Here is a 27,997-nt window from a genome sequence, read left to right on the forward strand (position 1 = left end):
CTCGGTGGTGATAGGGTGATCGAGCCTGCGCTCTCGATGGTGATAGGGTGATCGAGGCGCTCTCAGTGGTGGTAGCTATATTGGATTCAGATTATGTAATGCAATCACTTAATAATATTATTTATATTAATTAATGTGCTATAGTAATGTAATATTAATTTTTATGCATTTTGCATTATTTTTTTTTTGTTAAGTTTGCTATTTTAAGTTTTTATAGTTTATAGGTAAGATATGTATGTTATTAAAGCTTACTTTGCCAATTCAATACCATTGCTGGTAATAATATGCAATTGTTCTATTATTTTTGTTATAAATTATAATGTGTCATTTTAAGTGTAATTGTAAAAGTAAAAAACTTATAGAATAATATTTTATTAACCTTATAAAATGATTAATAAAATCATTTATAAATATTATGGGAAAATATTTTTTGGTTTGAAAGAGCATTTATGACAAAATTAATTTTATATATTATAAGAAAATCATATAACTATCAGGAATAATATTAATTATTTATCTAATAGATTATGTGATCTTACTTATACGTAATTAATTATGTAATAGGAAATGGGAATATCCTAATTTATTTTATTATATAATATTTTAATGTGTGACACTTATTTCGGCATTATTTGCCAGATATCTTTACAATATATTTTATATATTTTCATATTTTTGTATGGTAGTACTTCTAAACAGTTGCAAATATTTACTGTAAATAAATAAAAATATAGAGTTAAATGCATAATATATTCTAAATATTTATCTTTTCATGTGAGAAGTATCTCTAGAGATGTATAACTTCTCCAAAATCTTTTTCTGTCTATAATAATATGCTATGTAAATGAATAACTAAATACTATAGTAAAAAATTTTCAATTTTTCAACTATGTTTTAGCCATAAAAACCACTTGAAATTCAATTTTCAATATAAATATATAAATAGTCTTTTTTTTAATGATTTTAAGGATATAAATAACAGAGTAAAAATAATTTATTATATATCGTCAAATTTCTTGCGTCTCCTTTGTATAAGATGTTATTTAAAAAGTTTAGTTATAGTACATTAAGAATCTTAAGAGTAACTAACTATCATGATTTAGTGTATTTCTATAATCTAAAAAAAAATTATAATTATACAATAAATTTCAGTGGTATTATATATTCATTTCTTCGCGTTCTCTACACCCAAATGAATTCTTTTAAAAAAATAATAATTTATTGTGCCTACTTATAAATACGTAAAACACATTATATGATAAATTAAGAAATTAATCATATCTATAAATTCAACTATTATAATCTATTTATAAATAAATTAAATGATTATTACTTTCCATTATTTGATATTAATAAGAACACATCTGATTTGATCCGATAAATCATTGGATAATACATCATCAAATCATTTAAACAATTGATATTATAATAATATCTGAAATTGTACAAGTTTATATTCATTACCTAATTTAAGAACAAATAAGGGGGAAAAAATTTTAAAAATAGCTTTAAAATTTCTCGTCTGCGTTATAAGTATTTTTGTTTTTAATAAGCAATTATAGAATTCCATTTTCATGATAACAATTTATTTAATCAATAAAAGGAATATTTATTACATAAATTTGGATATTAACTATTTATTTCATTATATGGCTGTGAATGGAATCAGCGTAACTAAATATATATCTTAAATCTTGAACCCCTTTTTAAACCATAAGAATTTCATGCAAAGTATCAGCCCAAAATTATCAAATTCTCTCTAATTAGTGCTGAATATAATATCGTGATTGAAAACCGGATAAATAAATCTTTTGGATCCCGAAGTTTAGATCTGCAAAAATGATCATAGTTTAAAATAAGGAAAGATCAACCTTATGCATAATTACCTAAGAATTTTCGTCTTGATTACGCCTTTATGGCTGTAAAAAAAAACGCCCGTTTTTTCATATTTTCATGTATTTTGGGAATAAAAATATAATAATTATTATGAAAATTTCTAATTTGATTAATAAAATTTGTAAGGTTTATAAGGATTATCATTTGCTATATAAATATTACTATTAAATTTCCTTTCTTGTAAACAAAACGATGTTGAGTAACGGTTTAACAAACTTTAAATGGTAATTTGTTCATTAATAGTATAACGTTGTCATTATTTTAAGTATTGTTCAACTTATTCACAACAACTTTTCTTTCTTTCCTTTTTTTTTATTATTATCATTTTAAATAACGTGCGTATATATATATATATATATTATAATGAATATATGCAACGTATGTCAGAATCCTTCTACAACCAGATGTTCAAAATGTCGTCAAATATATTATTGCTCTAGGGAATGTCAAAAAAAAGATTGGAAGGTGCACAAAAAGTTATGTGGAAAAAATGAAGTTCCTATGCCGAGTTTCCCTTCCGGTTCATCCTTACCATCATCATTACCTCAAATGACAGAATTTTTAACTGACATGATGTTCAAAATAGATAAAAATAATCCTTTGGAAAATTGGAATGTACCTGATTTTGGAAAAGAATATGCTACGAAATATCCTCATGAAAATGTTCAGATTGAATTTCTTAACTCTGCCAAATCATCACTAAAGTCTCTTCAAATTGTTGAAAGATTTTTAGATAGTGATCTTGATGAACCTGATCCTAATCACCTTATGAAAAGATGGAATGAATTTTCAAAAGAACTTATTAATTTTCTCTCAGCTCCAAGAAAATTTGGTGATATTTTCACCGGAAAAACAAAGAACCCATATGTTGGAGATAAAGGCAGGGGTGCTCTAAGTTTTAGTAATACGCCAAAACAAAGCTTACTACTTGATCAAGGTAAAACTCACGTTGCTATTGGATTTGTAGATTTGGATTTACTTTTGAGAGCTAGAATTGTACAAAATAAAAATTCTGTGGAGCAACCAAATAAATTCATTGGTTACGAAGGATCCGTTTATGCTGTAGCAAAATCAAATGTTATAAAAGAAATGATGACGAAAAAGGCACCAATTCAGTCAATCATAGAATTTTGGACTTCTAGTGTATGGACAAGAGAAACTTTAAAACACTTTGAGAATGCTGTTAAAATTGTATTACAATATGGAAATGCTCCAAATAATAAACCTCCTAATCCCACAAAAAAGGAACTTCATCCAAAAGTTAGATCATTAATTTCTCATTGGAATGAATCTGTTAGAAACCCAAAATCTCGACAAGAAGCGCATGAACTCTGGGTAAAAACTTTTAATTCGGAAAGTGGTATTTTTTCCGTTGTTGCTAATCTTATTGAATCAAGAGATCGTGTGCAAGTTGCAAGACATATCCTTACTGGAGAATTTCCGCTCATGGACGATCAACAAAAGAATAATTTAATTGCAAGCATTACAATGTTTAATTGTAATGACGGAATTTCTCCACATTCAACAAGTGAATTTATGTCTCAAATGATGCCAATGGACGCTATTTTGCTCAAAAACAAACGTAAAGAAACATCCTTCTTGAATGCAATTTACGATTTCTTTGAGAACTCGATCACAAAAATTTGTACTTGGTTATCACCACCTGCAGAAAATTCTGTATCAATAGAAATTTACCTACATTATCAAACAGTTACTAATGATAATGCCGAGCTATTGGCCTCAATTCGACAATTGGATCCATGGACAATGTCTTGGAGCAATATTTGTGATTACTTTTACGCGCATGATTTTCACAAGTTGCTTCGAGCATGTTCAGGTAATGATACGGTTCATGTGATGACTTCAATGAATTGGATCACGGAAGTCTTTGGTGCACATATTATGGAATATGAAAGCAAATATCGTCGAGAAATTTATGAAAGTGCACAGAAAACTATTTCAATGACTGGAAAGTTTATAGACCCATCAGGATATTTCCGATATGACAAGGTTATCACAAATCCATATAATATCGGGGATGTAGGTGCGGCATCGATGGTGAAAGAAAGTTGGAAAAATTACTTTTTTGAAGGACAAGATTTGAACGTTGGTGAAGTTTCATCCCTAGCATATACTCAGACACATAAGACGCATACGCTCTTAAATATTTGTTATACATTTAATAAGGATATTAATGTTTATACTGAAATTACTTGTTAATTAATTTCTATAGATACTCAACTTCTTGTATTAACTTATATATAAATTGAGTTATAAATTATTAAACCAGAAATCCAGAATGTTTCTAATTCAGTTATTTCATGATTTTCCGAACATAAAACTTGCTCGTTAGTAGCTGCAAGTACCACCTTATAATTATAGTCTTGGTGTTTTATATTTTAAAGGGAAGTAATAGCAAAAAATGTGAAATCCAATTTATTTATATATTGTATCTATTTAAAGTTTTACATAGAAAATTATTTACGATGAATCTTATATATTTTTAGTCCGTTGGAATTTACTTTTTGTCATGAAATTCTTGTATGATCAAAATGGTTTAGTAATAAAGATATTAGAACTGAGCTTTGAGTGCGTTTGTTAAAGTGTGTATGTTGTTCAATTGCTTTACTAGTTTCTTTATCATAAATTTATTAAAGTTCTGTCATAACGATGATAATACAAACTTTAAGAAAATAAATAATGAAATTTAAGCGTTCAAGTCGATCAATTAAACAAATTCAATTTTGCTCAATAGATTTAGTTGTATTGAGGCTGAGCTATTATGCAAATCTTAACATTCTAATCATGAAAATCGTAATTTCATATTGCTTCATCGCTATTTTTTTTTTATTTATATACAGTATATAATGTACTTGCATATTAGATTATTAGGCCACACAAATTCAATTCTTCGGTTCACGTAACATTGAAATTTAAAATTGACCCGGGGACCCGGGGTTTATTGTTTATTAATAAAAAAAAGTTTATATATAAAATCGTGACATCTGATTGGTTTACTTTTAAAGAGGAGGGTAATTAAAGAATTTATTTTCGTTACAGAAGTTCTCAGCCACGTGATAAACAATAAATCACGTATTAATCACGTGATAATTTTTTTTTATGTGTAAACTTTTTTTTTTGAAATTTGAAAAAGTGACCCGGCCGGGTGAAGTGAACCGAAAAATCGAATTTGTGTGGCCTTAATTTATAAAATAATATTATTGGTTTATGCTTTTTTAAAAATAGATTCAATACATGAACCAAATTAAAGTATAATATAAAATATGCTTTAGCGTTTATTTTCATTCAATTATGAACAATAATAGCAATTTTGAAAATTTTTGGTAAATGTTACAAATATACAAATATTTCCTTTTTTTTATTTATTTCACATGGTCTCCTTTATCCTTACACTGTTGATATTGTACCCTAATTCTGTAAAATAATGATAATATTTTTTCTTTATTTAATCACAAACTACACTTTTATCAACACACCATTTCCCAACCTTTAGATTATTACCACAATATTTGTCATTTCTGATAAATATTTATTAGTCAAACTCATATTTGATGAATTCAAAATAATATAATTTTGACACAACAACGCAATAAAGCCATAGAATACATGAGATTACAAATATATTACATCTACCTAGCCAATCTGGAAGTCTGGTTTGCCTTTGTGAGAGCATCTTGGCTATTCACCAGGATAATACTATGAGACTAAACAAGACAATAGAGAAAAAAAAACAACAATTTCATTCCATATACCTCACCAAATCCTCATAAAATATCATTAATGATTTTCAGGCATTAAAAAGAGGATATAAAAATTTTAAAGGATTATTGATGAGAATCCTCCCCATTTCTTAATAATTATGACATCCAATTTATGAGAATCTTTCTATTGAATTTTTGGAAAATACTAGTAATAATAAATTTCAAATGAAAACAAAGTTGAATGAAAAGTATTAAAAAAATCTCTAACTGAAATTATATTATTAATATCTATAAAGTTATTTAAAGAAACAAAGAGGTAAAACATACAACAAGCAAAAATCAAAAATATTGAAACATATAATACAATAAAAAATATTAAGTATTGGCAGTCAAGCTTGTATACTATAAAGTTCATTATTATTTATATTTATATTCAAAAGTCTTGTTACTAGTATTATTATCTCCATTTTCTCCCATTTCAAAATACTTTTTTTCTCACAAATAAATCAATTACTCTCAATCACCCAATTCTTCCAATTACTTGATTTTTTCCTGTTCATAATAATATTTTTTTTTATTCATAATTATATTTTTTTTTTATTCGTATAATCTTATTTATCTAAAGAAAAATAATGATAATAATAATTTTATTCTACTAAAGTGCACATATTTTTGTATTATATTTTTAAATCCATTTATTTTAATAATTTAAGATAATTTTCCAGAATTTATCCATCACATAAATCATACTCAATTAAGTGCCATAATCGACCAACTATCTTCTAAAAATTAATTCCAAATAATTCACCTAGGAAAAAAATATTGATATAAGAAATTAATATCACATTAATTAAGTAGAATGACTAAAGTTGCCTATATCTTATTATGTTGGTGTAACTCTCCTCTTCATTTACCTTTCCTCGTCATCGTAACTCATTCATCTACCTCTCTTCGCCATCATCGGTACATTTATTTTCAAAATATTTTACACAGAGCTTTTGTATGAAGCTTGCTGACTAATATCATCATTTTTGGGGTTGACTTCAATTTATATGGTATGAAATGGCAAAATGGTATTTATGTTGCTTTCAATAAGATGATGCTGGTACTATCAAGCAAAGACATATCTTGTGTGTTCATAGTGATTATTCCTTTACTATTGTAGGAATAAATTGAATATGCAATTAATTCTCCATAGGCTAAATTGAAATATACAAAAAATATTGTAAAATCATTAAAGTATGAAAATGTTAAAGGTAAATTATAATAGGATAGTCTAGAATTATACATCAGCAATGATTTTCATATCAGAAAAAAAAAATTATCATTTAAACTGCATCTTTTAAATGAAATTATTAAATACTATCAAAAAAAAAAAATTATCAAATTATCAAGCACATTATTAAAAAAAATTACCAAATGGACTATATCAAAAAAGTATCAGATACACTTTATCAATTTTTTTTTTTACATTATCAAATACATTTTAATCAATTATTTTAAACTAAAAATTTGATTTACTATGTAGTATGTGTAATATAAAATTAGTAGATTCAGGTCTTAATAAACTTGTGATAATAAAAAACTATCCAAGCGACTTTATATTCTAAACTATTATTATTTATCATTTATTAATTCTATCAATTCATTGTTTATTTCAGAAGGATTTGATTAATTGTAATTTTTAAATAGTTTATTTATTGTCATATACAATGTATTGGATAAAATAAATCATCATTCCTTTTCCAATTATTATAAATACTAAATTAATAGGCGTCATGTTTATTCTTGGCTAAGGGTTTAAGTTCATATCTTTTTTGACATTTTATTAAGCAGGATTTTTCAAGACGTGCTATCTTACAACTTTTATATAAATGCATTTTTAATTAAGATGGCGTAAAAACAAGTTCGATATTTTTGATAATCGATACAAACCCGTCCGTCAGAATTTGTGTAACCTGGAAGAAAGTAGATTACTGCGTAGAGCATCATGTGTTATCGTGATCAATAATCGGCGCTAAAACCTTATTTTCTTTAGCCGATTTAATTATACAAAATCGGCTAGCTAAATAAGTGACTATCCGTAAAACTATAAATTGACGATAGAAAACATTCATCAACGATTTTACTTCGAAATTTTAACAAACTGCGTACATTCTAAGGTAATAAATTAATAGATTTTTCGTTCAATTTTTGATAAATATTTAAATTTTTTTTTTTGATGTTAATTTGTTCAGTGGATATTATATTATAATTTGAAATATATATCAAGTAAATATTTAAGGTAAATTATTTGACGTTAATACAATTACTTAAATCATTTATTTATCAATAATTTATTAATTAATATTTCGTTAACTATCATTTGTCATTATTATTATTATATAAATGAATTATTACAAAAGGATATATTGGTTTCTTATTTAATTGGTAAATATTTAAAATTATGACAAAATATTATTTATTATACTGTCGAGTTTTTATTAACTCCTCTTTAATATCTATTTAGTTACAATATTAAAATGTTGCGTTCATTAAATCGAATTCAGTTCAATAAATTATTATTTACAAAAGTTTTTAATCATTCAAACTTATTTCGATGGCATTCAACGTCACCTATTTGTAATTATGGTTTATGTTTAGATGTCGATGGTGTTTTGGTCAGGGTCCGTAGTCTGTACTAATATTCTTTTTGATTTTTTTTTTTTACTTAATATTATGATTAATATAAATTTATTTTTGGTAATTAATTGAATTTTAAAGGGTAGTAAGGCAATTCCTGAAACGAGAACTGCGTTAAAGCTTTTAAATGGTGAGAATAAAGCTAAAAAGTGAGTTATGATGCTTTCTGGTTTTTTCTTTATTCAACTTTATTATAAATAATTCTAAACGAATCCTTTTGAAATTTTTTTTATTTTTGAAAATTTTCATCCATAGAAAAATTCCTTTTATCTTATTAACAAATGGTGGAGGAATTACCGAAAAGGAAAAAGCTATTGAACTTTCTAAAATACTTGATTTTAATGTAAGTTACAATAACAATGCGTTTCTTTCTTTTTAAAGTACTTGATTTTAATGTAAGTTACAAAATAAAAAATTATTATGATTAATTTTTTTTAGTTATCAGAAGATCAAGTCATATTGTCACATTCACCTATGAGATCTTTGGTTCCCACGTACCAAAATTCTCAAATTTTAGTATTAGGCGGTGCTGGTGATAATTGTAGAAAGGTTGCTGAGAGGTTTGTTATTTATAAAATTTTTTAATCGTCAAGTATATTCAAAATTAAATTGTTTTAACATTTGCTTTTAGTTATGGATTTAATCGAGTTGTGATACCAAACGATATTGTAGCGTGGGATCAAAGTATTTGGCCATTTACAAAATTAAGTCAAGAAGATTTAAAATTGATAAAGGTAAGCTAAATTTATTTTTAAATTATATACAATTTAATTAAATTAAATTTATACGTAACATATATTATCAATAGAAAATCGATTTTTCAAAAGAACCAATAAAAGCAATTATGATGTTTCATGATAGCCGTGATTGTATGCTTTTTTTTTATTCAATCTATTCTGAATTAAAAGTTCATGATTAAATGAATTATTAATTAATTATTCTTTTATTTAGGGGGACGAGATTTACAAATAACATTGGACGTATTAAGAAGTAAAGATGGATATGTTGGAAAATTAGAAAATAATGATGTGGCAAATTTAACTAATATTCCACTATATTTCTCAAATCCTGATATTGTAAGAATTTGTTCCAAAATTTTTTTTTATAAAGAAAAAAAAAATTATAGTAATTATAATTAATTATAAACTTGAATTCACTTGTTTTTATATTTATAGATTTGGTCAAATGACTTTCCAATTTCTAGATATGCTCAAGGATCATTTAGGATATGTTTAGATTTTTTAGCCGAGGTAATAAAATTTAATTTTTAAATTATTATTTTTTTTTATTAATTCTTTTTAATTTACGCTTAATATTTTGATTAGGTTATAACGGGTCACAAGCTTAAATATAAATTGTTTGGAAAACCAGAGCCTGTAACTTATTTGTATGCAGCTGAAAAATTAAGAAAATTTGCCATGAAATTTACTGATGAGAATGTTCCTAACAGGAGAATTTACGGTAAATTTTACATTTGATGAATTTGATGATTTAATTACGTTTTATTAAATAAAATATTTACTGTATCTAATATAATTATTTTTTTTTATAGCTGTTGGAGATAATCCTGCTTCAGGTACATTTTTTTTTTATTTTTTCAGATTATCATCAACTCATAATAATAATATTTTTTTTTAATAATTATAGATATTGCAGGAGCAAATAGAGCAGGATGGACATCAATATTAGTTAGAACAGGAGTATTTTCAGGAAAAGTGAATGATCCAATAAATCCTGCTAACCACGTTGTTGATAATATATTACATGCAGTTGAGTGGATATTTTCCAAAGAAGAAGGGATTTAAAAAAATTGGATATCGGTGATCAGTTGTATTAGAAAATTATTATTTTTTTAAAAAAAAATGATTTTAATGATAATGATAATTTATTAAGTTAATAAATTTTTTTGATAGATTTTTTTTTATTTAATTAACTTAAATAAAGTATTAGTAGATATCTAGGCACTATAGACAAGTGCATTTTCAACATTTACAATTTAAAGAAATCATTATATATACGTATAATAATAAAAAGTCATTAAATTTGTTAATGAGACTAATGATACGCAAACATTCTTTCTCTTATCTTACATTGAAATCTTTGATAAATCGTTTATAACAAGTCCGACATTATTATTCAGAAATATTTTTTTTTTACCTTTAAACTCAAATAATTAGCAGATTGCTTGAATCTGTACAAAATACTGCAGAATTTTTTTCAAGTTATCTTTACTGTGTAATTTGCGTATATATTGTAATATTTATCTTTTCAAATTACCAAAGAATGAGCGAAGAATATTCATCTTTTTAATTCTTTGCCGGAATGGGTTTTTTTCATGTAATGATATAAAGAAATATGTATGTACTGCTATATAATAAATTGTTATATATTGTTATAACTATAAATTAATAAATTCATATACAGATGAAAGTAGATGAAGTTGATCTGATCGGAGGCTGATAATTCTCAAGTCAAAAATTAAATGGGTTGCTTAACGTTACTTATTATAATAGACTATATAACAGATTATTCCCATTTCCCAACGTGTTTAATTAATGTAATATATTTTTCTTAAAACATATGTCACATAGTAATAAATACGAATAAAGTTGATCTTTAAATTTGATGGATCATCGATCATTGATCGATCATTGATCGATCAGACTTGTCTTTCGAATTGAATAGTCGATTAAGATAGTAGGTAAAATAATTTAAAATAATTGCAACCGTTTTTGCCACAAGTAATGCGAATGAAATCATAAAATTATAGATTATTCTTCATTACTTTTTTCTATGATTGTTTATGATTTTAAGTGTTTGAGCGATCTTATCGAACTAATTGAAATTATCACTTTCTCCTGAAATTGACGTTGGTTTTATCCATATACTCTTCCGCTTTTGGAAGGCTACGATCACGAAATTATTGAATTTTCTAATATAATAAATGAATAAATATATACAGTACTCACGCTCGTTTTATCATCATTGAAGGGGATCATGTCAAGATCTTGGCACGAGCCCAGATTTTTTTTGAGCCCAGATTTTTTTTTTCATAATTTAATAAATTACTAATATGTAATTTTTTTTGATTCATTAGACAGTTAAATTTCGCGTGGTAAATTACAATATAAAAATATTAATTTTTATTATTACGTATTAAATTTGAAATTTTCACTTATGTAAAAGTAAATGTCACCATATATATATATATATATATATCATAAATTAAAATTTCATATATACGGAATGGAGGAAATATATATATATACAAAAAAAATTAACATTTAATTAAATAAATTAATTTTCGATTATTTGAATCAGTAATCATACAATTTTCTAAATTGAAAAAAAAAAAGAAATATTAATAAAAATTTTGAAATTTGAAAAAGAAAATTACGATTGTTATAATATTGATACAATAGTTTTTTTTTTTACCTAAACTTTCGCTTAATGATGATGTTTCATTTTTTTTAAAATTCTCTTTCTTCATCTATTATAAATTTAATGCTTAATTCTTCTTGATTTAAAATTTCATTTAATTTCGCAGAATAATCAATTTTTCTACTTGTATCACAAGATAATGGATGATTTTTAGTAATAGGTTCATTGCTTAAAAGATTAAATAAATTAATTAAATAAAAATAAACTTTATACAATTAAAGACATTGACATTGACTTACTAGGAACAGGTATTCTATCATGCGAAGTAGTTGTCGGTACCAAAAAGAAAAAATTTGATATAATTCATCAGCTGTTGGTCTTTTATCAGGATCAGAATCCCGACATCTCGTCATTAATCTTGAATAAACTGGTAATGTACCTTTAACAATTTCTGGTATCAAACCTTTACAAATATCTAAAGAAAGATTAAAATCATGAGATCTATCGTTGAAAGCAGGAATACCAGAAGTAAATTCCCACATAATAATTCCAAAAGAATAAATATCAGCTGCTTTAGTATATGGTTTCCCACGTAATACCTCTGGTGCCATATAAGGGATTACTCCATAAATTTCATTTGAATTAACAATTTTCTTCACCGGTCTACTTAAACCAAAATCACTTATATAAGAATCAGCATAATCTAAAAGTATATGAATATCACCATGAACTCAATTACGCTTGTGTAAAGTTAAAAGCACTCTTGCGATACTCGTTAAATTTAAATATTTTTCAAAAGGATTATATTTTTTTAGATCTTAGATTTCCACCATCCATTAATTCCATTACCATCATATAATTGGATGTTTTTGGATCTTGGGTTATTCCAAATATGCTTACAACTGATTAAGGATAGTCTGAGCTCATACATTGAAAAAAATAAAATATGAATAGTAATATTTAATGATTTCTGTACGTATTTTTTTTAAAAATAACTTACCTCATTTAAGAAGTCATCAATATATTTATTTCCACTAGTCCATTTATCAAAATTATGACGAAATCTTTTGCTATTGCAAATTTTTGCACCAGTTATAATCGGTTTTTATCCGTTTACAATCAGTACAATAGTTCATATTAAAGAAATACTTAAAATTACGGAGAATAAATTATTTTTCTAACGAATGAATTTTTAATCAACATATATATTAAGTAATTTTTGTGCTACGTTAACATGAGATTTACAATACGGAAGCGCTCCGTAAATAAGCGACCGCAAATTTTTTACATAAAAAAAATTTATTTAAAAAAAAAAAAATTACGGGTAATTACTCATCTAATAAAATGTCTCTCCCGTCAAATTATTTAAGTTAATCCATCAACAATTAAACAATGTTTAAAAATTTCAGTTTCTATGTATCATTCCAAAAAATGATTAGATTTATTAAAATGTCCGTTCCATGAATAAATTAAATAATACATGAACCGAAAACTCATTATAACCATTATTAAACATAACTGTATACCAATTAAAAACAATAAATTCCAATAATCTAAACTAATGATTTTTTGATTATATTGATTGTAATAACGAGGTTGTAATTGTTCATTTTTTTCTTCTATTTCCATTATTTGATTTTTATAAAATACTAAACATTTCGGTATTATTTTGTCTAATAATTCGCTAGAAAATATTACAATCTTCCAATTAAAATTATCGTTCTCCCTACCCCAATTCATATCACCCTTTAAATTCTCATGTTTTACATTCTCAACTTCTATTTTTTTCATGTCATCAAAAATTACAAATCTAACGATTGGAACACACATCAACGCCACCCAAGTCCAATTGCTTTTTAGTACATGAATAACTTTACACATTTCTGCGTGCGTCTTAAATGAGGTTAAATCCACTTCAGCCACTATAATATTATTCGAAACTCCTTTATTAGTAAGTTCACAACATTTCAAAAGAGGTGGTTGCGTAAGTCGATGATATTTATTTATGTATGATATGAATCGTGTTAGAAATTTTCTGTGTAATTTCATTAAAAAGATTATAAAAACAAGCGACAAATATATTGTCATCCAAAATATAAACCTAATAAAAAGAAAAAAAAATACAACTTATTTTAAAAATGAAATATTATGTAAAACGAACCAGAATGAAAATACTTGCCTTAGTAGGTAAATAGGGAATTTTACAGAAAGTAAAGCCCCAATGAATTCTTTAATAAATTCTTTAATAAAAAAATCGATAAAATTATAAACTGCATTATGTATAATCCGGTACATTTTTATTATTATTACTTTTTTTTTAATTAATTATTTTTTAAGAACATAACTATTTTTATATATATAATTTTTTTTAAAAAAAAAATCTAAATAACGATAATATTTTTAAATTTCAATTTTTTTTTTTTTTAAAAAAAAAAATATATAGCTATCCAAGTTAGTCTATTTATTGTATTCAAAGAATTATTACCTGCTAAATTAATTGGTTATTTAATTTTAGTATTGTTATAATGATAAATTAATGACATCATTTCAAATGGATTCCCATTCGAAATGCCCTGGGCGTGATCGTAATTGACAATGATTGACATTTGATGTATGTTGCATTTGCACAGATCCGATTTAGGAAAAAAACTATAATATTATCTTTGCGTCACTATAAATAATTGTGAATTAATACCGCAGTAAAGTTTGTCCGTCATTGATTGACGATGTGAGAACGTAAACATTATTTCCCTTGTATAAGTTAGGTTAATATTTATGGAACACATGATCAGATATGTTGACATAACGATAAATATTACTTACAATGCATAAAAAAAAATCATTTATACTTTTCATAAGCAAGCGTTATAATGTATAAGAAATGATGTACAGTACATTCTCTTTCAAATGAAAGGATTTTTTACGCGGAATACTACAATATAAATAATAGTACAAATACATAAACAATTAAAAATTTATCATTGAATCATTGAAAAGTAATATAACTTTTTTAGTTATTTATATCCTGTATTATTAATAATATACTATATATATCATAAGTAAACATGTGGCTCGCTGCACAAACCGTTACTCATTTCTATATTTATTTTATTCATCCTCATGTCAAATTTTTAATATTCCAAAATTACTATTAAATGTAAAATATAATTTTTCAAATTTACTCAAGTTATCAATAGATTATTTACAAGTATTGACTGTGCGATTTTATGATTACCAATTGTGATTACCAATTGTGATTATCAATTTTTGTCTTTTTTCCCTGAAAATAACCCTACAATCTAAATCTGGTAATTTTTATAAGGTAATTTGCATGGGTAACATAATTCTATAACTTTGTAAATGGAAGAATACTCTAAATTGTCCGTTTTATCTTGGAATTGTAATTACTTGTCGTACCGAAAAAAAAATAAATATTAATTTTTATTAAGAAAATTAATTTTTAATAATTAATATGTGAGAAATTTTACATTTTACCAGTAATCGCAATATTTTTATTATGATTTCACTAATTTAGTCTTTAATCATTTTTACAGTCAGGGATAAATAAAGTTATTACCCAATGATTTGTTAAAATTACCTTAATATTATTGCAAATCATGTGATAATTCAAACTCGATAAGTTTATCACAATGTATTATAGTTAATGCCAAAGTTTTTTTAATACAAGTATTTATGATGAAGATCGTCAAAACATATTCTCTATGGAACATTTCGGACCTCGGAGCACTTGTGTAATTCTATCTTTACTATGAATTCTGTAAAATCGTTCCGTTAACGTAATCCGTTAACGTAATACAAGATAGCCTAATAGCCTATCATTCCTAAATCCTCCATTGGAGATAATAATTTTAGTAATTTTTCAAGCATGAATTACAAAATTATTACAAATTATCTTGATTGTGATCGACCGGAATATGATTTGTCTTGGTGACAAAATTGCAATAATAGCAAAACATTTCAACATGATTTTGATAAATGGACTAGTGAAAATAAGTACATTGGCAGGTTCATTCAAGAAACTCAACTAAGCAAGAGATGGTAATGAAGTTATTGTATAGGTTCATCTTGATAGACTAAGAAATATTAAATATTTTACTACAGTACTATTATAGAGCTTTTGGTTAGATGGATATATAACTAGCTGGAATGATAACGCACGCACAAACATGGAATAGGTATACAAAATTCCTTAGTAATGACTATGAAATTGCAAAAGAAAAAATGTTAAAATTTTGGTTAAGCAGATCAGTAAATAAAACCATTAATTCAAAAGAAATTTATGGAATAATTCCTTATATGGCTCCAGAAGTATTTCAGAAGTATTGCGTGAAAACCATAATTATACAAAAGCTGCCGATATTTATTCTTTTGTAATTATTATGTGGGAATTTACATCTGGTATTTCTGCTCCTGCTTTTAACGATAGATCCCATGATTTTATTCTTTCTTTAGATATTTGTAAAGGATCGAGACCAAAAATTATTGAAAGCACTTTACCAGTATATGAGATGTTGCCTAATAAAAGACCAACAGTCGATGTATTATTTCTTGTTGGTATGATTATTATCCAAAATATGGCCCTCTTGATTGAATTTTCTTATATAACGAATTTTATATAACGAAGATATCTTGTGTGAAAACGTCTTTACATAAAACACGAAAAAATAGAAAAATTACATTATTTTTTAAATTTGCAAAATACTTAGAGCGTAATTTCACCATTTTAGTCAAAGGTAACTGCTTTTTATTGCTTAAGTGAAGTTATCTTGTCCATAATATAAGCATTATACAATTTACCAATTTACTGCAATATACCAAAATTTCCAAGTTATACCAGATTTTAATATCATGTTAACGAATTTTCTTCTAACGAAGGAAACGGAAATTGACATCGAAAATGTCCATAAAATGTCCATGTGTCCGGAAAATGTCTGGAAAATTGCGATATTCCGGGACACCTGGACATTTTCTGGACATTTTCCAGAAATTTACAATATCTCGGCGTCCGGAATATTGCAATTTTCCAGACATTTTCCACAATTTTCGCAATACTTCACATGATTGTATACCCACAACTTTCTGTATCAACCAAATGAGATATACCAGGGCTCTCTATGCGCAAGGATAGCCTTCGGTGCTGTTCCTGAAAAGAAAGGCTGAACAAAGATAGTTGAGCGTGGGCCAATCACGTACTTCGAATTATAGTAGGTCGTATTATGGAAGAGTTGTTTGATATATCCAATTTATCCCAGGAATCAATTTCCTGAAATTTATCAATATGAATAAATAGAAAGAGCTGTTGTTCATTCAGAGATCTTCAGGAATTCACGGATATATATTAGGACAATATCAACATTAAAAGATCAATGTCACACCCAGAAGTTTCAATTTTAAGACAGAATTTTCTAAACTTTATGACATATTCTTTTTCAATAAAAAACGCGTATGCAATGCGCAAGCCAATAATCACCATTGTATTTATGTGGCTATTTCCGAAATCCATATATAGATATTTAAAATGTATATTATTCCATACTCGAAAAGTTTTCAAACTTTTATCATCGGATTTATCAAAAAGATCTCGGCCAAACTGATTCAATTCTGGTATAACGTAATCAAAAAGAGATTTGCCTATTCCCGATTTCAGATACAGGTGAGCAATTAATACAGATCATTTAGAAAAAGTGCAAGAAGGAAATGAGGGCTCCTCCACTGATGAGACACGAGTAATTTGATTTGTCTAGCCGGCCCACAATATTACCATATACTGATTCATGAATCCTTTCCACTGCACTTTTGAAGTCACGCATGTCTAATTTATCAGACAATTTAGGATCACGCTTTCCCAGACCTTTTGTAATATTCTTAATAACTTCTTCGACTGAAAGAGAGATAATATATTTATATTAAAATCGGTATTTGAATAAGCCCAAGCAATAACAATTTTGTGCGCGCTTACGGTTCAAATCGCGATCTTTTGAAAAAATTGACAGAGAAATGTGATGTAAACAATACAATCGATTTTGTTCGAGAAGTAAACCGTTGGGAGACACTTACCAGCAGCGGTAGGTACAAGTACGATGATGTGAATGCTAGTCGTTATAGGAATAACTGAAAAATAATTCTCAAGCATGCGGTCAAGGCTCAACTTCACGTCACCAAGCTTATCTTCAATATCTACAATGTTATTAACACTAAGTTGGTATTCTTCACTTTCAGCGATGTCAAGTTGTCAACCTTCCAAAGGCTAATAATGTCAGGATGATTCCTAACATTTCTTTTTTCTCATTCCATATAAGGAATTTAAGCTCTGAAATCCTTATTTGATTAGTATCATTGACTCTAACCGCAAAAGTATCACCAAAAGAAGTCTTTCCTAGGTTTAACGAAATGTCCATTTCGGGGATAATTCTATAAAAAAAATACTTTATAATTTTGTAAAAAAGTATTTTTTTTTTTAAAGAGAGAAGTCTTGAGATATATAAAAACCTTTTTGAACTCATCGACTCATCGTGGCTAATACTCTCTTATTGTGACGATATAGAACATAGTAGAATCTACACATTTATTGATCTATTGATCTACAGCGCGCAAAAGCTCTCGGTCTAGAAGTGCAGTTGATTTAACAAGATTAATTGATTTGATATTTAATGATATAATTAAATATATAGCATTTATTTTATATAATTAAAATTAATAAATTTTTATTAATTTCAAAATATTTTAACAAATTTTATTGCAAATTATTATTTTAAGAAAATATTTTTTCTTATCTGGGTGATTTCTTACTCCCTCTAAATTTTATATATAAAAATAATATTCACACCAATCATTTTGCCAATTATTTCAAAAAAAAAAGCATGATAATGTAATTTTTGATGAAAAATTTTTATTTTTTTAAAATAAAACTTCTTTATATAGCCTTTAAAAATTATAATTTATAAGTAATTTTATCTACTTTAAAAATTTACTTAATATCTTAAGAAAAGTTATAACTGAATACTATTTTTGAATTTTTAATAATTTATGATTTGAGAAATATCAGGATGAGGAATTAATTTCTTCTGTTTTTAATATTAATTGATATCCATATCAAACATTCTATTTAATTACAAAAATTTATCTGATTTTATTTATTTGAACTTTTAGAAAACGAACCTATTACTAAAATCTTGTTATACTAACAGAAAAATCGATTATTCTGCAAAACTTAAATGAAATTTTAAATCAAGAAGAATTGATGGAAAAAAAAAAATTGATAATGAAACAACATTATTAAGTGATAATTTAGGTATTAACATTTCATATTTTTTTTTTATTTTTTAACTTATATATACAAGCACAAATCTAATTTCGTCGTATTAAAATTGTATGATTTCAAACTAAGTAAATTATAATTTATATAATTATTTTGAATTTTCGCCCTCAAAATATATTAATAAATTTGATAAATTTTTACTGGATTCTCCGAAATAGCAAAGGTAGAAAGGTAGAATCAGAATTAAATTTATGAATCAATTACGGATACTTGTATCGTAATTCGTAACACATTAAACTGCCGTAATGCCGTAGTTGTTTAGTGCCAAAAATACAAAATTTTTTGATTATAGCGTAAATCTATAACAGATAATGCCGATCTTTAACTGCAAATCTTATAATTCTGTAATTGTATCCAGTCACGTTTACGGTTATTTTAAAAATTAATTTACTGAGCTGTTAATATGAGTACTGTATATGTATTCGTTATTAATTAAAGAGAAAAATGAATATTTTTTTATTCAGATAAATTAGTCAAAGAATTATTTCATGCGTAACTGTTTACTAACCAAAATTTAAATCAAATTGGCATGGTAACATCACTATCATTGCTGAAAATAGTCTCATTGATCGTCCTTTCGTAATCGTAACTCCGAAATGGCGTAAATCTGTTCATTGTTCTTTATAGGGTTTCCTAAACAAGTTAACTTGGGTAAAACGGTTTAAAAATATAAATTAAATTTTGTACAATTAAAAAAAAAATTATTTTGCAAAAGAAATTAACATGTCTAAAAAGTTTAGTAGGAACTTCAAAAATTTTAGAAATAATAATTCAAATACTTTGAGTGAATATGAATATAGAAAAAATAAATATGATTTGTGTACCGATTGTAAACAACAAAATACCCATTATAATTGGTGCCAAAATTGCAATAGCAAAATTTTTCAACATGATTTTGATAAATGGACTAGTGGAAATAAATATATTGACAAGTTTATTCAAGAAACTCAACTGAAAGCAAGAAAAAGAGAAGAAGTTATAGAATGGATTCCTTACAATAGATTTAGAAATATTAAATATCTTTCTAAAGGTGGATTTAGTACTGTCTATAAGGCTATTTTGTTAGATGGGCCTATAAATTATTGGGATAATAAAGCCCAAACATGGTCAAGGTTTTCTAAAAGCCTTCGGTATGGTAATGACCATGAAATTGCAAAAGAAAAAGATGTTAAATCACCACTTAGTAAAAATGAAAAAAGGGGATATGATGTTGTATTAAAGAGTTTAAATAATTCATCAAATATTAATGATGATTTCTTAAACGAAGTAAGTTATTTTTTAAAAAAAGTACATATTTGTTTTAGTTTATTAATATTATTATTTAATTTTAGTTAAAAAATCATTTACAATGTGTGAGTTCAAGTCGTAATTCTCGTTCAGCCGTATTCATATATGGAATAACACAAGATCCAGAAACATCAAATTATATGATGGTAATGAGATTTATGGACGAAGGAAATCTAAGATCTAATTTATTAATAGTAAAAAAGTATGATAGTTTAATGGATGTTGCAAATGCACTTTTAATTTTACACAAGTGTAATTTAGTTCATGGTGATTTTCATAGTGGAAATATACTTCTAAATAAATTTAACACTCATGTTATAAGCGATTTTGGATTAAGTAGACCAGTAAATAAAACTGCTAATACAAATGAAATTTATGGAGTAATTCCTTACATGGCTCCAGAAGTATTGCGTGGAAAGCCATATACTAAAGCTGCTGATATTTATTCTTTTGGAATTATTATGTGGGAACTTACATCTGGTATTCCTGCTTTCAATAACAGACCTCATGATTTTGACCTTTCTTTAGATATTTGTATAGGATTGAGACCGAAAATTGTTGAAGGAACATTACCTGCTATATATGCAAGATTAATGAAGAGGTGTTGGGATTCTGATCCTAATAAAAGACCAACAGCTGATGAATTAGTAGAAATCCTTTCTATTTGGAGTATTTATAGTCCTTGTTTTGATTCAAATAATAGAATACCTTTTCCTAGTAAGTCAAAAGAATTTAATATCTTTATTAAGTTAATTCATTTTATTTCTTATTTAATTGTAAAAAAGTATATTTTATCTATTTAAACTTTTTAGACAACGAACCTATTACTAAAAATCATCCATTATCTTGTTATACAAGCAGAAAAATCGATTATTCTGCGAAGCTAAATGAAATATTAACACAGGAAGAATTAAGCACTAAAATTGTAATAGACGAAGAAAGAGAATCAAAATTATTAAGTGAAAGTTTAGGTATGTTTTTTTTTTGAATTCATAATATACAAGCATAAATCTAATCCCGTCGTTATTATTTTTTATTTATTAGAAAGTTGTGTGATTTCAGATTAGGTAAATTATAAAATTATTTCGATTTATTTTCGACCTTAAAATACATTAATAAATTTTAATGGATTCTCCGAAATAACGGTAAATTTTTTATCATCAACTAAAGGACGAATCCGCAGATCGGCGGATGTGTATCACATTTGCTGTAATTTTATAATATATAAAGATAAATTTAAAATAAATTAGATTATCCACGAATTAATTCTTTAAAACCCATTATGAAAAATGATTATTAATAAGGAGTTAAAAAGGTTACATACTCTCAGGGTTCTCTCTCATAATATTTGACTAACTTTAAAATAAATAATGGTAAAATTTCATTGTTACTTAAAATTCTTTAAATTATGATATAAAATAAATAAACAAATAAAACGTTTCAAATTTTGCTTAAAGTTCAAGCTTTTTACAATTTTTTAAAACTTTTCTACACGCTAAAACTTTTAAAATTAAATAAAAATATTTACTTGTTATATTTAATATACAAATAACATGAAACCATTTACCCATCGGAACGCTAAGAACTCATCTAACTTCGCGTTTTTTATTTGTATTTATGACGATATTCTTTATTTCAAAAGTAAAAGTTTCATTTTTTTTATCAGTCCGCACATGTAAGCAATAAATATCACGCTTTTTCAGTTAAATTGTTAAATCCTTAATTTAGGCCGATTCTGCAGATCGGCGGTCATACGCAGGTGCAACGCAGTCAACGCACCCTTTATAATATCTCATATATAAAAGTCAAAAACACCATTCTAAACTATACTTTGATCTTTAAGTAAAGTTGTAGAGCAAGAAAAAATACGTATAGTACGTGTATTTTAAAAGCTTTATAATATGTACAGTACATAAAGTTTATGCGACATTTATTCAAAAATCAGAAAATTTAGCGATGTCACGTGATAAGAAATGAGAAAATTACCAAAAAGGGAGGGTGCGTTGCTACAAGCCCGCGTAAAAATGTTTTTTCCTTAATATGTATTCATAAGAATTATTTTTGCAAAATCGCGTAACCAAAAAATTTAAATCAAATTTGGTATAGTGATGTTACTATCATTGCTGAAAATAGTCTCATTGATCGAATGTAACACTCTTTTCGCAATCGTAACTCCGAAATGACGTAAATCTGTTCATTATTCTTTATAAGGTTTCCTAAATAAATCAACTTGTGTAAGACGTTTTAAAATATAAATTAAATTTTGTACAATTAAAAAAAATTATTTTAATTATTTTGCAAAAGAAATTAACATGTCTAAAAAGTCTAATAGGAACTTCAAAAATTTTAGAAATAATAATTCAAATACTTTGAGTGAATATGAATATAGGATAGATAGATATGGTTTTTGTACCGATTGTGAACAACCAAAAACCAATCATGCTTGGTGCCGAAATTGCAATAGTAAAAGATTTCAACATGATTTCGATAAATGGACTAGTGGAAATAAATATATTGACAAGTTTATTCAAGAAACTCAATTGAAAGCAAGAAACAAATTTGAAGTTATAGAATGGATTTCTTACAATAGATTTAGAAATATTGAATATCTTTCTAAAGGTGGATTTAGTACTGTCTATAAGGCTATTTTGTTAGATGGATATATACTTTATTGGGATTATGGAGCCCAAACATGGATAAGGTATTATAAAAGCTTTGAGTCTAATAGTAAAGACTATGAAATTGCAAAAAAAAAAGATGTTAAATCACCACTTAGTAAAAATGAAAAAAGGGGACTTCATGTTGTATTAAAGAGCTTAAATAATTCATCAAATATTAATGATGATTTCTTAAACGAAGTAAGTTATTCTTTAAAAAAGTACATATTTGTTTTAGTTTAATTAATATTATTGTTTAATTATTAGTTAAAAAATCATTTACAATGTTATACGTCAGCTGTATACATATATGGAATAACGCAAGATCCAGAAACATCAAATTATATGATAGTAATGAGATTAATGGAAAAAGGAAATCTAAGATCTAATTTATCAATAAAAAAAAATAATCTATTTGAAAAATATTCTAGTTTAATGTATATCGCACAAGCACTTTTAACTTTACACAAGCGTAATTTAGTTCATGGTGATTTTCATAGTGGAAATGTACTTCTAAATAACCCTGACATTCATGTTATAAGCGATTTCGGATTAAGTGGACCAGTAGATAAAACTGCTAATACAAATGAAATTTATGGAGTAATTCCTTATATGGCTCCGGAAGTATTGCGTGGGAAGCCATATACTAAAGCTGCTGATATTTATTCTTTTGGAATTATTATGTGGGAACTTACATCTGGTATTCCTGCTTTCAACAATAGATCTCATGATTTTGACCTTTCCTTAGATATTTGTAAAGGATTGAGACCAAAAATTGTTGAATGCACATTACCTGTATATGTAAGATTAATGAAGAGGTGTTGGGATTCCGATCCTAATAAAAGACCAACAGCTGATGAATTAGTAGAAATCCTTTCTATTTGGTATGATTGTGGTGATAAACTTCTTAAGCTAGAATATGATTCAAGAATACCTGTTCCTAGTAAGTCAAAAAAAATTAATTTCTTTATTAAGTTAATTCTTATTTAATTGTAAAAAGTATATTTTATCCAATTTTATTTATTTAAACTTTTTAGATAACGAACCTATTACTAAAAATCATCCATTATCTTGTTATACAAGCAGAAAAATCGATTATTCTACGAAGCTAAATGAAACATTAACACAGGAAGAATTGAGCACTAAAATTGTAATAGACGAAGAAAAAGAATTAACATTATTAAGTGAAAGTTTAGGTATGTAAAATAAATTATTATTATTATTTATCATTAATTTTTTTTAAATTTAAAATTTTTTTTTGATCTAGAAAACTGTATTATTTCTGATTAAAAAATGGGTCAGTTATAATTTACATAATTTGTATAAAATTTATTTTGAAATTTATTAAATAATGTTTTTTTATAGACCCTGAGGAAAGACATAAAATTCGGATAATTTGAAGAATTCTTTACTGCGAAAATTTTATTTTCTGACGTCACATTTTCACGTCCTATTTATACGTAACGATGTGCTTTTTTTGGATAAAATTTTAAAAAGAAAAAAAAAAAAAATTTTTTTATCATACTTACGTATCATTATATTAGGTTCTAGCATCAATTAAAATATTTAAAAGGGAGGTAGTGTTCAAAGAAATCTTTGTAGCTTATTAAATTTATATCAGCGTAATTAAATAGCAATTACTTTGAATAAATTTTATTTTTTTATTTTTTTTTCTTTTTTGAAAGGTTAAAATTTCTTGAAATTCCTCTTCCAATTAATTAATAATAGCATATTTCTTGAAAATAATGTGGCGCAATAACGCAAAAAAATATATATATATATTTTTAATTGATAATTGACCTACTTTATATAGATAAAAACGTACTTATTCTTTAACTAAAAAAAAGAATAACCTAAGTTTTGGTTAGACATCTATCAATGTGTTTTTACTTTGAAATTTTAGCGTCATCAGAACTACTGACGTGAAATCGTGAAATGATCGGGCCAATAGACTGATAATTTTAGGTGGGAATTTTTTAAAAAATTACTAGTCCTTAAAAGTTTAATCATTTATCTATATATAACTCGTCAAACTCGGATGCTGGGCCCAGCCCTGAAATTCAATTTCCAAAGAAAAATTGCTGTGACCGTTTAGGACTACCTAATTTTAGAATTCTATATGCTCATTTTTCACTACATATTTACTATATACTCAATTTTAGACCAGTCGAGAACTGACAATTATTATAAGGCACAGTATATTCAACTTATCAACTAAAAATAATTTACAATAAATGTTTTTTTTTTTAGAAATGTGAGGAATATAAGGATATTTGACTATTAATGTCAATCAATGGTTCTACTTTTTTATTTTGGGATCAAATAATTAAGGTTTTTATAAATTTTGAACGTAAAATTGTTGAAATAATTATATCATAAAATTATTTAAGGATAACTCGGTAATTTTTAATTTTTTTTACTATTAATAATTATTTGTTTAATAATTATTTGTATAACAACTTTCGTTCTTTGATACATTTAAGAAAATTTTGATACATTCAAGAAAAAGTTCCAAAAATATCAAATATTTACTATTTAAAGAAACAAAAAAAGAAAAAAAGAAAAAAGAAAAAAGCCCTAAAATAGTCAAACACTAAACTATTAAATTCCAAGATGTGATACATTAAGTAATTATAAATGAATTAAATTAAAAGCGATCTACAATTATGTATACAAGCACAAAAAGCCAACTTGCATTCATATTGTATACAGTAAATGTATGGACGGAGTTTGTTATACGATTATAGAATACATTTAAAGATTAGTTTCTGACAATTATATACAAGGTTTATTTACGTAAAAAATCAATTTATTCAAATTATCACATCAAAATTTGATGATTATGTAACGTTTTATTGGATAGTTTGATTAATATATATATATATATCTTATACATATTATGAGGAAATAAAATATATCATTTGGAAAACATGAATTTAAACAATTATACAACTTATACAACTCTAGATGATATGGATCAAACTACACCTTTACAATTCCTTGATAATAATAATCTTCAAAATAATAACGTTGAAATGTCTAATGAGACCTTGAACATTTGTACCATTCCTGCGCCTCAAAACACTGTATTTGAATTTTATCTTCCTCTACCAAATGACACTATCTACCTTACGCTCTTTAGAAATCGCGCGACGCTTAAATAATGGTATCAATTTATCTCACATTATTGACTGTCAACTTCCACATCATCATCATATTCACTCTTTGATTAAACAACAAATTCTTCACCCTGTTGATTATCAATCACAACCTTTCGATGCTATGACTCCTCAAACATATGCAGATGTAGATGATAATGTCAATAATGCAACTTTAAATACTTATGATACGCAAGATACAGTATATGATGGAATTACGCCTAATCAAGCGCCGTCTAAAAAATAACAATGCATATTATTAATATTATTATATATTATACAATTTTATATCATGGATAGTATTACTTTTAGAGGTTGGAACCGACCAAAAAAACCTTAACCGATTAATAATCGACTAATCAGTTACCATAACCGAATAATAATCGGTTAATTAATCGGTTAATTAATCGGTTAATTTGTGATGAGGTTAACCGATTAATTAATCGGTTAATATATAAATTTTGCACCCTATATGGATAATATACATGTATTATTTCAAAAAGTTATATCAAATTTTAATGGGAAACGAGAACTGACTTTAATTCAAGGTTTACTTAAATGGGAAATTAACAATATTAATGATAGTGGAATTGAATTGCAAGTTTTTAGGAATGTTTTTATTCCGCCGCCCATTTGAATATTTTGCATAATATATATCACATGACATTTAGCTACGTCATAAATAACTTAAAATAAAAACAAATACTTATAAAAGCATTTAAATATGTTACAAAAAAATATATAATAAATGACCAGATAGAGATTCATTTTCAATAGGTCTATAATCAATATATTCTGAAAAAATGTCATTTGTTTCATTATCACCCATATTGTATAATTTTTTTTATAATAAATTAAAATTTCTCAAGTTTTAATAAAAAGTTTAAATGGGTTTATTTTTTTGACAAGTTTGTCAATACTGTATATTAAAAAAAACTTCTTATCGGAATTTCGGGATAAAAAATCATCTAATCTGAGAAAATGATCTGCATATTATTTTAACCGACTAAATTAGTCGGTTAATTAATCGGTTAATTTAGTCGGTTAATTAGTCGATTAACCGATTTTTTGATACTTTTAACCGATTAACCGCCTTAACCGATTAATTAATCGATTAACGTTAATCGGTTCCAACCTCTAATTACTTTTTTTAGTTTTGACAGTTTTCAATTATTTTAAATAATAATTTAAATTTTCTAATAAATATATTTAGCATAATTTTTTTACGTATATAATTTAGAATCGATGATATACGTTTAATTCGTTTTAACGATTTTTCTTTTTCGATAATTTTTTTTTTTAAAAAAAAGATAAATTAAATTTTACTGGCGTTGAAAATTAACTGGAAAATTTTTTTTTGTGAAATTTCATATTTTAATATTTTAAACGGTTAATGATTACGTAAATAAAAAGAAATTTTAAAATAATGGGATAGACATGAATTACAAATTAGATAGTAACGATTAATTACATGATAATACCTCCATGAAATTTAAAATTTTGTCAACAAACAGAATTTAATGTGACATAGCACAAGCCAAACATCCAAGTACAGTTCCATTCTAGAACCGGACAAAAGATACAACCGGGGTGTTACAAATAAAGTCAATTTGTAACGAACTAACAGGGTCCTGTATATTTTTAAACCAAAAACAAACCAAAGCATTACAACTTTATATAAACTATGATCGGAAGTAAAGTTATTCTGATAATTTTACGCCGGGAAGAATATATATATAGAAAATATTATATTAAAAAATTCCGTTTGAATTTTACATTTTTAACTTTTTCTTTTCGTATTCAAAGTCAAGTAATATTAATTTATTGAAAGAGCCTAAAAAAATATTTTCATTTTCCTAGATTCGTTAAAATTAA

General features: G+C 25.7%; 7 protein-coding genes across 7 annotated transcripts; 5 read left to right on the forward strand and 2 right to left on the reverse strand.

The window, feature by feature from the left end:
- Positions 1 to 2,117: 2,117 nt before the first annotated feature.
- On the forward strand, positions 2,118 to 4,477 carry OCT59_027381 (uncharacterized protein; the record flags this gene model as incomplete). Its single annotated transcript, XM_025316575.2, has 2 exons — positions 2,118 to 2,120; positions 2,284 to 4,477. The coding sequence occupies 2 exons, from the start codon at positions 2,118 to 2,120 to the stop codon at positions 4,114 to 4,116; spliced, it is 1,836 nt and encodes a 611-aa protein (XP_025180238.2). The 3' UTR covers positions 4,117 to 4,477.
- Positions 4,478 to 7,608: 3,131 nt separating this feature from the next.
- OCT59_027382 (uncharacterized protein) lies at positions 7,609 to 10,105 on the forward strand (the record flags this gene model as incomplete). Its single annotated transcript, XM_066136919.1, has 15 exons — positions 7,609 to 7,618; positions 7,725 to 7,780; positions 7,856 to 7,889; positions 8,024 to 8,048; positions 8,128 to 8,284; positions 8,382 to 8,449; positions 8,556 to 8,643; positions 8,739 to 8,860; positions 8,932 to 9,034; positions 9,109 to 9,169; positions 9,252 to 9,376; positions 9,476 to 9,550; positions 9,626 to 9,761; positions 9,853 to 9,876; positions 9,948 to 10,105. 15 exons carry the CDS (start codon positions 7,609 to 7,611, stop codon positions 10,103 to 10,105), a joined length of 1,242 nt encoding a protein of 413 aa, XP_065993354.1.
- Positions 10,106 to 13,086: 2,981 nt separating this feature from the next.
- On the reverse strand, positions 13,087 to 14,058 carry OCT59_027383 (uncharacterized protein). Its single transcript, XM_025316572.2, has 2 exons — positions 13,861 to 14,058; positions 13,087 to 13,782 (listed from the first exon to the last, which is right to left on the reverse strand). Exons 1-2 carry the CDS (start codon positions 13,974 to 13,976, stop codon positions 13,101 to 13,103), a joined length of 798 nt encoding a protein of 265 aa, XP_025180235.1. The 5' UTR covers positions 13,977 to 14,058; the 3' UTR covers positions 13,087 to 13,100.
- A 3,319-nt stretch (positions 14,059 to 17,377) lies between these two features.
- OCT59_027384 (uncharacterized protein) lies at positions 17,378 to 18,100 on the reverse strand (the record flags this gene model as incomplete). The annotated part of the gene is made up of 4 exons (XM_025325641.2): positions 17,378 to 17,583; positions 17,662 to 17,676; positions 17,760 to 17,914; positions 17,976 to 18,100. The coding sequence occupies 4 exons, from the start codon at positions 18,098 to 18,100 to the stop codon at positions 17,378 to 17,380; spliced, it is 501 nt and encodes a 166-aa protein (XP_025180233.2).
- Positions 18,101 to 19,743: 1,643 nt separating this feature from the next.
- On the forward strand, positions 19,744 to 21,374 carry OCT59_027385 (uncharacterized protein; the record flags this gene model as incomplete). Its single annotated transcript, XM_066136920.1, has 5 exons — positions 19,744 to 20,286; positions 20,352 to 20,574; positions 20,848 to 21,024; positions 21,120 to 21,278; positions 21,352 to 21,374. 5 exons carry the CDS (start codon positions 19,744 to 19,746, stop codon positions 21,372 to 21,374), a joined length of 1,125 nt encoding a protein of 374 aa, XP_065993355.1.
- A 1,245-nt stretch (positions 21,375 to 22,619) lies between these two features.
- OCT59_027386 (uncharacterized protein) lies at positions 22,620 to 24,254 on the forward strand (the record flags this gene model as incomplete). Its single annotated transcript, XM_066136921.1, has 6 exons — positions 22,620 to 22,770; positions 22,927 to 23,165; positions 23,232 to 23,451; positions 23,713 to 23,907; positions 24,002 to 24,160; positions 24,232 to 24,254. 6 exons carry the CDS (start codon positions 22,620 to 22,622, stop codon positions 24,252 to 24,254), a joined length of 987 nt encoding a protein of 328 aa, XP_065993356.1.
- Positions 24,255 to 26,078: 1,824 nt separating this feature from the next.
- OCT59_027387 (uncharacterized protein) lies at positions 26,079 to 26,369 on the forward strand (the record flags this gene model as incomplete). Its single annotated transcript, XM_066136922.1, has 1 exon — positions 26,079 to 26,369. One exon carries the CDS (start codon positions 26,079 to 26,081, stop codon positions 26,367 to 26,369), a length of 291 nt encoding a protein of 96 aa, XP_065993357.1.
- Positions 26,370 to 27,997: the final 1,628 nt, after the last annotated feature.

The sequence above is a fragment of the Rhizophagus irregularis genome, chromosome 7 (assembly GCF_026210795.1).
Source record: "Rhizophagus irregularis chromosome 7, complete sequence".
Taxonomy (NCBI): Eukaryota; Fungi; Glomeromycota; class Glomeromycetes; order Glomerales; family Glomeraceae; genus Rhizophagus; species Rhizophagus irregularis.

Bases quoted from the DNA above. Each gene is read 5' to 3' on its own strand.
- OCT59_027383 (XM_025316572.2), bottom strand. From the start codon at position 13,976: ATGTACCGGATTATACATAATGCAGTTTATAATTTTATCGATTTTTTT. The intron at 13,783-13,860 runs GCAAGTATTTTC...TCTTTTTATTAG, and splicing joins TTCCCTATTTACCTACTAAG to GTTTATATTTTGGATGACAA.